The sequence below is a fragment of the Triticum dicoccoides genome, chromosome 7A, assembly GCF_002162155.2.
Source record: "Triticum dicoccoides isolate Atlit2015 ecotype Zavitan chromosome 7A, WEW_v2.0, whole genome shotgun sequence".
Taxonomy (NCBI): Eukaryota; Viridiplantae; Streptophyta; class Magnoliopsida; order Poales; family Poaceae; genus Triticum; species Triticum dicoccoides.
In genome coordinates, this window is record NC_041392.1 from 123,355,594 (window position 1) to 123,366,322 (window position 10,729).

The following is a 10,729-nucleotide window of genomic DNA, read 5'->3' on the forward strand; positions in this document are numbered from 1 at the left end:
GGTGGCTCCATGGAAGCATTTGTTGAATGAGTGCATGTCTTACCTCTTTCCATCTTAGTGCACTCATATTTGGTGAAGATTGTTGTCCTCATGCTTGTCTTGACAAGCCTATTATTTCCTATTTTCATCATGGGTTGTCACAAGCTTTGATTTTTAGTTTGCTATTAGTGAGCTTGTGAACCCAATTTATTGATGTGTGTGTGACCTTCTTAACTTTATGTGTGTGGGAAGGACATGTCTTGCACCTTGTATCTCATTTACTCAAGGCTATGTTGATGCTTAATTCTCATCCTTATACTAGTCTTCTCAAGTGCTTTGACGTGTCTCACACACATTATTTTGGTTGTGCCTATTCTTAGGTTGCCTCATGTACATGTTGCTCAACCATATGTTTGTTGCAAATGCTAGGCTTCTTTTCTTATCTATGTTTGCTTGCAATTGTTGTGTGTTCCTATTGATTTTGGGGGAGTGATGATCCTATTTTGTGCACTTGTATCCAAATAAAAAAAATCAATTGTGCACAAATCATGGGGAGCTTCTCTATTTTCCTTAGAACACTCCTTTACCCAAATCGTAATATTCTTTTATTCTTTTGGCTCATCGGATCTTTTGATTGCTTGCTTCACTTTGTGTTATGCAAATGAGATCAATTTGTGCCATGTGCTTTGTGCCATGTGCCTTGCTATTATGACTAGGCTCAAGTTGTATAATAGTGGATTCACTTGTGGATATCATGTTCTTATCAATTGCAACCTTTCTTTTTGTGTATACGAGTTTCTTTGTGGATACATATCATGATTATTATAGGCCACTTAGAAATTTTTATACATGAAAAAGTTCATATCTTCGTATCTGGTTGCATTCTATAGATTTCGAGCTCCTTTAATTGTTCATCATTGAATATGTGCACTTGTTTTCACTCACATTTTGTTATATGCACACATCAAGGAGGAACTCATACTATATTGGTCTGCTAGATGTTTTGTCTTCCATTTTGGCATTTGTTGCCAATGGGGGAGAAGTTTAGAGGGTTTAAGATAAATATCTTTTCTAGTTCTTGTTGTCACTCATGCATATCTACCCTTGTTATATATTCTTATTGCATGGATGAGTCTTGTATATAGAGAAATCTTCTCCTAGTTTATGTCAACCAATATATGCAATGACATTCAAAGTTCATTCACAAATTCATATATTATGGGGGAGTTTGCTCTATATACTATGGGTGTACTATCATCAAATGCTTATGTAGTGTATTGATGATACTACAACCATCCCAAGTATACAATTTATCCTTGGATAAATTTCATGCTTGTTTAAAAATTCATTATATAAACCCTCTTGTTGAGATTGTCATCAATTACCAAAATGGGGGAGATTGAAAGTACATGTAGTCCCCATGTGTGGTTTTGGTAATTAAATGACAATCCTAATGGACAAATGTTTGCACTGAGATATACATTTGAAGGAAAGTTCCATTTGCAATGCATGAAGAATATTGGATGAATTGGTGGATGAAATCCATCAACATCTATATATGCATTGAGACTTGATAATGAATGACAATTCCTATGAAGAAACAATGACATCAAGTTATATAGGAAGGTTTGTTCCATGGGTGATGCAAGAAGGATATTGAATGGATTCGGAATGAATGCCATATACATGTAGTTGTGCATCAAGATTAATCATGGAGCAAAGATTAAGGTTGACCAAGATAAAAATCGAAGATTGAATTCAAAGATGGTCAACACACAAGCGCAAATCATGTGCCACGTGAGATCTTGTGGTATGGTCAGAATTTGTCAATTGCGCTTTGTGTACTAACCCATACTATGTGTTGCCTATGTTTTTGAGAGGAGATTCTCATGGGCTCGCATCGAGAGAGATATTTCAAGTGTCTATGAGAGGATGACATCAAGTGTTGATGATCATGGTTGACAAGGGCAAGTTCAAGATAACTATCCCAAAGGATTACATGCTTGAAGCTTGTGGATGATCACATGATGGACACATGAAGATAAATACAAAGCAAAGCTTCCCACATTGTGTATGGGGGAGCTACTTGAAGACTTCACCAATGTCTTTCCATTCAACTTGATCCAAGAAGAAACTTCAACTTCAAGCTCAAGTGAAAGGCTCGAGTCAAAGGTATTAGTTCCTTCGACGTTAGTGTTGTGGAGTGATGAACACCGAAAGAACACATACACTCAAGAATAGATTATTGATAGCTATATAGTGTAGACCTTTTATGATTCTTGAGTTATAGGGATCCCGCACTATCAAGAGGGGATCAAAGGGGTTCGTGATAGATTTGCAAGTCAACATCTTCTCTACACAATTCCACTCATATCTTATATACCAAAGAAAATCCAAAGCCAAATAGGTTACCCAAAATACATGATAAAACCTTTGCATATTTTGCATCCTCCATTTTGGTTCATCTTGGGTGGTTCTCTATGTGAGGACCTGGGTTTTTTCATAGCTTCAAAACGAGCCCAAGATCATCAAAATCGGAGTCCGGATGTAAAAGTTGTGCCCGTTTCAGTTTCTAGGCTGCAGCAGTTTGGTTTGGCCGGATCATCCGGGCTTTGCCCGGATCATCCGGGTTCCTGCCCGGATCATCCGGGTTATTCATAAAATTCATCACAGAAGCTTATTCCGCTAGCCGGATCATCCGGCTACTCACCCGGATCATCTGGGAATTGCCCGGATCATCCGGCTATGTCCCCGGACATCCAGGTATCTACTTCACCACATTGTATATTGACCTTCCCGGATCATCCGGGCATTGCCCGGATCATCCGGGTATGCGTCCAGATCATCCGGGCAGGTCAACAACTGCGGGAAACGGCTCTATTTCCTTTGGGGGTATAAATATCCCTCTCCCACTCCGGGGGAGGGTTGAGCACTTCATCCCAAATCGTCCCAAGAACACAAGTGGCTCCCTCTCACTTCTCCTACACCAAATCTTAGATCCTGGAGAGATTAGTGAGTGTTCTTGAGAGTTGTTCCAATCAAAAGATAGATCCTCTCCCTCTCCCTCTTGTGACCAAAGCAATTCGTGATTTGAGCAAGTCTTGAGCATTTCCCCCTTGATCTTGTTACTCTTGGAGGTTGGAGACTCCTAGGCGGTAGGAGTGCTCCGGTGAGGAATCAACTTGTGATTTGTCCCCCAGAAAGTTTGTGAAGGTTTGGAGGCCGCCTCAAGGTCTACCACTAGTGGTTGAGAATCGCCTTCGTGGTGATATCTCAAGGAGAATAGGGTGAGCCTTCGTGGCGTTGGTGTGCCTTCGTGGTAACATCCACCTCTCTAACGGTGACTAGCTTCCCTCCAAGGAAGTGAACATCGGGATACATCCTCGTCTCCGTGTCTTTGGTTAATTCTAACCTTAGCCACTACTTGTGGTTTACTTTGGTCTCTTGACCTTGCATTCACTATATCTTGTTGTCCTCATTATATTGTGTTGGTTACCATATCGTAGAGATTATCTAGGCCAACACTTTATAGTCCGCAATTCATACTTGCTACTATTGTTCTATCGTGTGCTTAGTGTGAATTGCTAGCTTGTAACATTCATTTCCATATCTTGTGACATAACTTGTGTAAGCCTGTATTGCTTACTTGTGGTTGTGTGTATTATTCATTTATATATCTTGTGATATACATTGAGTAAGTTTGTGTAACTTACTTGTGCTTACTCATATCCTCGTTGTTCTCATCTTGTTTATCCTAAGTTGTTGGTGCACTTAGTTAGCCTGGTATATTTAGGATTTGTGCTTGAAAAGTATCCTCTTAGTTTATTTCCGCATTAGGATATAGCCAAATCCGTATAAGATTTTAAAACGCCTATTCACCCCCCCTCTAGGCGACATCGTGGTCCTTTCACATTGCGCCAGTCGTACTGCTCCTGCTACCGAGCTGTCGTCCCTCCCTCTCATCGGGCATATCACGGCATCAATGTCGGCCTTCGTGTGCTCTAGGCCGGCATGAATGCGGCGTGGTAAGAGGCACGTGCATCAAACGGAAAGCGCGGGAGGGGCGGTTGACGGGTTTTTGGTGGGCTAAGACGGTCAGAAGCAGGCTTGAGATTATCCGGATTCCTGCAAACCTCCCCCACGTTTATCTTTGGTTTGCGGGAGAAATCACGTTCGAAATACTCCGTTGGATGGCTTCCACGATCCGGACAGCTCAGTCCGGACGGTTGCGAGAGGTTTATGGATCCGCCTTGGAGATGCCCTAATGGCTTAAACCCATGGTTGGGAAGATAAACTCAATATACATGATCTTTTTTTAAGATGTTGAGTGGACATTTCCACGTTGCTTCCCTATACACGCCTATTTGTCATCTAAGCTGCATGACGAATAATCTGCAGCACTTTAAAAAAAAGAAGGATGACCCCGGCCTCTGCATCTGGGTGATGCATGCGGTCATTTTATTAATTATTTTCACAAGACCTTACAAAGTCATACAACAGTAAGACTAAAGCCACCGTGTAAGCAATCACTGTCGATGAAGGGGCGCTGATAGCCTGAGCCTAATAACAAACATACATCGCAGCCAAATCTAAACATCTAAGACCTGAGGTCCCAACCAGGACGCCTGCCTGGTATGGGACTCCTACCAGTCCGGCGCACTCCTCAACCAGGACGCCTGCCGGGTATGAGACCGCCTCAGCCACCTGCCACGAGTCCATCTTTAGAGTTGTACTGTTGCATCTACCGTGCTAGGTCTCTCTGCCATCGACGCCACCACGACGCCAGACAGTGTCGTCCTCCTGCGTGAGTTCATCCTCCCACATCGAACTCCGAATCTGCACTGCGCCACGCCGTCAAGATCCATCGCCATCAATGTATGGATGAAGCACTGCTCCGCCAAAGAAGCCATCCGCTGATCCCGCGAAGCCGAGTGCACCTCCAAGAATGCCGCCCCCAAGGGGGTTACAACACAATTGTCGCCAACATCCAATCAGCTGATCTAGGGTTTCCCCAGAGGTATTGAGTGGAGTTGGGAGCTTCACCTCAATGATGCCTTCATGAAGGAAACGATGATAAGGGAATCATCATCACCGGCTCCAGCCATCGACCGAAGACCAGGTTTTAACCCGGATCCGTCCCAAGAAATCCACCCAATAACCTATGCACCGTCTCGACCGCCTTCAAAGCCCCAGATCCAGCCGCCTAGATCCGGCGACCACCCGCAGCAACAGTGCCACCGTGGGATCCCTGGCGCACCGGCCACTGCCTGAGTGTGCCACCACTGGAGCCTAGGAGGAGGGCTCCCACACCGCCTCGCCAAGCCGCGAGAGCCGCCGAGAAGGTTCCCGCGCGCTCGTCGCCGTCTCTGATCCGAACCAATCCATAGCAGATTGCCGTCACAGATCCGCCTTGAACAGGGACTGCACCACGCCATGCCGCCGTGGGAAGCCCTAACTTCACCGGCCGCCACCCTCCAGGGCCGCCACCCGGGATCTAGACAGAACATTGCCGCTGCCACCGGCTAAGTTCCGCCGCCGCCGACCGGCCAAGCCGTCAGTCACTGCGAGCACCGCCGCCATGACCATGCCAACACAGCCAGCCGGCCGACCAACTCCGACAAAGAAGAAGGCCACCACCAACAAGCCTAGGGCCGGTGCCCCAGACATCCTCGTGTTGCAGATCAAGTCCAGGAGCAGTGCACCACGGATGGCGATTAAGATCGATAACACAACGAATTAGCCCGGCTGAGTCAAGGCCAGATCCACCGTTGCTGGTGCCGTCCTCCCCCGCCGCCTCCGCCGCACCACTTCCATGTCGCCGCCGATCTGTGCCACCGCCGCCGATCTGGCCGGAAAGGAGCGACGCCTCCCAACCAGATCGAGATCCGAGGAGAAAACCGCCGCCGCCGCCACGCCACAAGGGCTTAGCCCTGTGACGCCCCGGGCGACGGCAGCGGAGGGGAGCGGAGATGGGGCGAGACTGTAGGAGGAGGGCGGGGGCTCCCTGGTGCGGTGCGGGGCGGGGGGAGGGGGGGAGGGGAAGGGACCCTTTCGCCAATCTGCAGCACTTGACATCCAACTTATAAACTCTTCAACTTTTCACGTTACTTTCTGTTGAACAACAGCCAATGGTCAGATATACGTACTATCCCGGGGTCACTCCTCTCAAGGACGACTCGAGCGGAACCCTACTCTTCCGCCACAGCCGTCCCCTCCCTCGTCTCCTTCCCTCACCGCCATCGGTTGGGCTAGGCAAGTACTTTGGTTGTAATTGTGGCGTGGATGGTGTTATAAGTCGAAGGGCATCGTATTCGGGTTTTTTCAGCTGCTACTTCTTTAATGAATGATTTTTTTTTCAGCTGCTTCTTCTTTAATGAATGATTTACATGCTCATGCGCATTTTCAAGAAAACATTGCTTGACGTAAGCGTATTGTTTATACCCCCACTGGCACATTGTCAATTTTGGCTAATCATCGACATGGGCGAGCTATATTTAAGTACAGCGGGTGATACTTACTATGTCAAATTAAAACAAGGCTTATCATGTACTTCCTTTGTTTTTAAATATAATTTTTTTAAACATTTCAAATGAACTATAACATACGAAGTACAAAAGTATATAGACATATTTTAAATGTAGATTCACTTATATAGTCACTTGTTGGGATCACTTGGTACCAGGAAAGCAAAATACGTCGCCACATTCTAATCGGACGCGGCAGCAGGAAATCAGGTAGCATCCAGGCTCTTCTCTCGAGCGGGTTAAAAAAAGTGAAGTGATAGGAAGCTTCTAGAGGCTGGCCAGGTGCTGGACAACTGCGCTTTTCGGATCGCCGGCTTCTGGTGGCCACGTAGACGGTGGCCGTGCAATGGCCCGCCCTGCCGGCCGGCAAGCCGGGAACTTTCCGGAGACCGGCCACATAATAATATCTTCTCTCTGCTGTCATTTTCCAGCAAGGGTTCTCGAATGTCCAAACACAACGTGACCAAAAGTAGTAAAATTCCTTACACTTCAGCGCTGCAGGAAACATTGCAATTCATTGGTATCAACCATGGAGCTACAACAACCAAACACATCTTATCGAACGTCTTGTACGACATACTCCCTCCATCTCATACTCCCTCCGTCCCGAAATACTTGTCGGAGAAATGGATAAAAATGGATGTATCTAGAACTAAAATACGTCTAGATACATTCATTTGTTCGACAAGTATTTTCGGACGGAGGGAGTAATATATAGCAGGTTCAAAAAAATATTGGTAAGGATGCACACCCGCGTCGTCCGCATAGGTCCGTGTTGATTATCTCAGTTTTGGCGCGATAATTACAGCGATAGTAATTAGTGTGTCTCCATTCGACGCGGACAGATGCGAATAAAGCGGACATGTCCGCCTACATCACTATACATAGTCCTGGGGCTGGCCGGCCGAAATTTCCACTTTGGCACATCCAAATATGATATGTTCTTTTTTTTTTGCGAGGTAAATATGATATGTTCTTGTACATGGGTATTACCGATCATCATGTTCCATTTAAGCTTTTCACCGGTTCTAGGAAGCGGAGGCCATATTTCCTGTTCACATAAAACAATGCTTTGGCCCGAGCAAAGAGGTTTTCAGCATCACAAAGTAAACATGTATTACTTCCGTGCTGCCCGGTGTCTTATGATTAAAGTTTGAGAAACCTTATACTACCTCCGGCCCAGTTTATTGGTCATATTTAGTATTTAGTGTCAAATTTTGATCGTAAATTTAACTAACAAAATATCAATGCATGCCATTAAAGATTATTCCATCAGAAACTATGTACAAATATGATTGAATAATATAATATTTATGACATGCATTAACATTTTTTTAGTTAAATTTATGATCAAAATTTGATACCAAATACGACGGGACCAATAAACCAGGACGGAGAGGTAGTACTACGAGCCATACGTCATAAAAATTGTACCATTCAAAACCTTTATGATTACGAATTTAATAATACTAATTTAAAAAAAAGCATTCGAGGGGGCGAGGCATTCATTTTGTTAACGGAAGCCGAGAGGATCCAAACCATTCGTGGAACCCCAAAACAAGCTTTGTACTACTTTATATGGATCCTGTTTGGATATTCTAACACAGTTAGAGTTAGAGTTATTTTCTAACCCACTTTAACCCAAATAAGCATCTCTCCACTGGGATAGTTGGGTTAGATGAAACTAACCCACTCTAATCCTCCCTGTTTGAATACTTTTGGGTTATTTGAGCCTCCAACTAACCCAAACTAGCTCTAACCCTATGATCCAAACAGGGCCATGGTTTGGTGGAGTACTCCGACGTGGTCCCAATTTGCGGCATCCCGGCGGCGGGTGGAGGGGAGACCCCACCCGTCCACGAGGCCACCACAAGCTTCTCTTCTTCTCGTACGTTCTACTACCCACGCAACCTGTTGAGAGAGAGAGAGAGTTTTACAGACACACAGCCCCACCTCGTCCGCCCGCTCGTGAACATTCAATCGTACGCCACCTTCGGCCCTCCGGCCCCGCTTCCTTCCCCTCCGGCCAGCTTCCGACGACCGTCCCGGCGACAAGCTTGACCGCTGCTGCAACAGCGACCGACGTCCGTACGCAGCCCTCTGTTGCCGGCGCCATGGCCTCCGGTGCCGCGGACGCCGACCTCTACGCCGTCCTGGGGCTCAACAAGGAGTGCTCCGACGCCGACCTCAGGCTCGCCTACCGGAGGCTCGCCATGGTGAGTTGTTCGTGTACGCATGGCTGTTCGCGTGTCTCCAGTAATTCGAGTTGATTCGGAACCCATGCGTGAATCTGTCTGCAATCAGATCGTTCTCTTCGATCTTGTTGTGGCAGACATGGCATCCGGACCGGTGCTCGGCGTCCGGCAGCTCGGCGCGCGTGGAGGAGGCCAAGGAGCGGTTCCAGGAGATCCAGAGCGCCTACTCCGGTCATTAATTCTTCCATTCCATCACCATTAATTAGTTAGCGAGCGCGCACAAGTTATTTTCATGGCGACGAAGCACATCTTTCTGCTGCTGCCGCCTGCTAGCCTGCGTAAAAGGTAAAACTCATATGCCACGTACGGGGCGTCCTCTGTTTTCCATGTTGTGCGCACAGTGCTCTCCGACTCCGGCAAGCGCCTCCTCTACGACGTCGGCGTCTACGACAGCGACGGCGACGGCCGCAGCGAGCAAGACGTACGTACCCGACCATGTATCACGTTTCTTTGGATCGAGCCAACCAATTTAGATATTTACTGGAATTCTCTCGTGGACGCAGGTGTCGGGGATGGGCGACTTCTTCGGGGAGATGGCCGAGATGATGAGCCAGGCCACGCCAACCGTAAGCTAGAATCCTCCTGAAGGCTAAAGCCCTGAGCACATTCTGAAATTGCGGCGTGTATTGGATTATTGACGATGTGATTTTGCAGGAGAGCTTCGAGGAGCTGCAGCAGCTGTTCGTGGACATGTTCCAGGCCGACCTCGTCGCCGGTGGGTTCGCGTGCGGTGCGCCACCTATGGGCCGCCGGGTCCAGGCCCCGGCCCCGGCCCCGAGTCCATCCTGTACCTCTGGACCTACGTTTGCGCAAGCACGGCCGTCGAGTAACAATGGCGTCAACAAGCGGTGTTCCCCGGCGATGGGCTCCGGGATGCCGGCCTCATGGACGACGCAGGAGGACGCGAGCATCGGCGGCAGGAATAAGAAACAGAGGCTGTCGACGGGCCACGGCGTGTCGTCCTAGGAGGAAGCGAGGGATGCGCGGCGCGCGTGGCAGCGTAGATGCGCGCTCGCTCTGTGGATCTGACCGACCGACGGTCAGCAAGTTTTGGAGGATGTGATGCCCAAGCTTTTCAATTAGTTTATTCTTTTGCTTACTTTCTAGAAAAGCTTTTGATCTATTTTCATCGTTTGTTATGTCGGTTAAAGAAACATTAGATATAGTAAAAATTACATCCATTGTAGCAGTGTGCTGGCGCCATTAGAAATGGTAAAAACAACTTATACACTGAACAGAACACTGTCAAAGTTTGCTGAATTGGCACCATAAGAGTTATGGAATGAAAATAAACCCAATTTGTCGCATATGAAAATTTGGGTTCTGAAACTTATGTAAAACATTTACAACCAAATTATGTTTACAATCAAATTAGCACAATGCTCGTTACAACGGGTGGGACAATTGTCTCGTTGTAAACGGACATCCGCGCAACCCCCTCCTATCAGGCTAGTCAGAGTGGGAGTAACTTAGCAAGTAACATAGTGCACTTCGAGAAATTTTTGCTTATGTGGCTTGTAGTTAATGAGAAGTGATAACATAATATGTTACTATAACATAGCGCTTTTTAAGATGAGATGAGTCTACAAGTTAATTAATAAAGTCTTCTATGATATTACTACTATATTACTTTGCACTATGAATATAGTAACTTAGACTAGTGTCATATGTATGACACTAATATAAATTACTCTCCACTATAACCAGCCTCAGTACAACGGACATCCGCACAACCCCCTCCTATCAGTAGGGACAAAATCTCTTGAATCACAATATAGTGCCACATCATCATATAGTATTTAATGAAATTTTACATATTTATGAAAAACAACTATACCGGAGGGAAAAAATCAATTGTCTTGGAATTTTTAAGTATCCTTCTCAATTAAAATAAAGTTCTAGGCTCCCTAGATCCACGGAGCCAAATTGCCTCACTTAGTGTTTGATCTGATATTACACATTTGAGGGTGT

At 46.3% G+C, this 10,729-nt stretch overlaps 1 protein-coding gene across 1 annotated transcript; it reads left to right on the forward strand.

Moving 5' to 3' along the window:
• The first annotated feature begins 8,439 nt into the window (after positions 1–8,439).
• On the forward strand, positions 8,440–9,961 carry LOC119331344 (chaperone protein DnaJ-like). The gene is made up of 5 exons (XM_037604512.1): positions 8,440–8,719; positions 8,836–8,929; positions 9,100–9,179; positions 9,262–9,324; positions 9,413–9,961. The coding sequence occupies exons 1-5, from the start codon at positions 8,618–8,620 to the stop codon at positions 9,722–9,724; spliced, it is 651 nt and encodes a 216-aa protein (XP_037460409.1). The 5' UTR covers positions 8,440–8,617; the 3' UTR covers positions 9,725–9,961.
• The last annotated feature ends 768 nt before the right edge of the window (positions 9,962–10,729 follow it).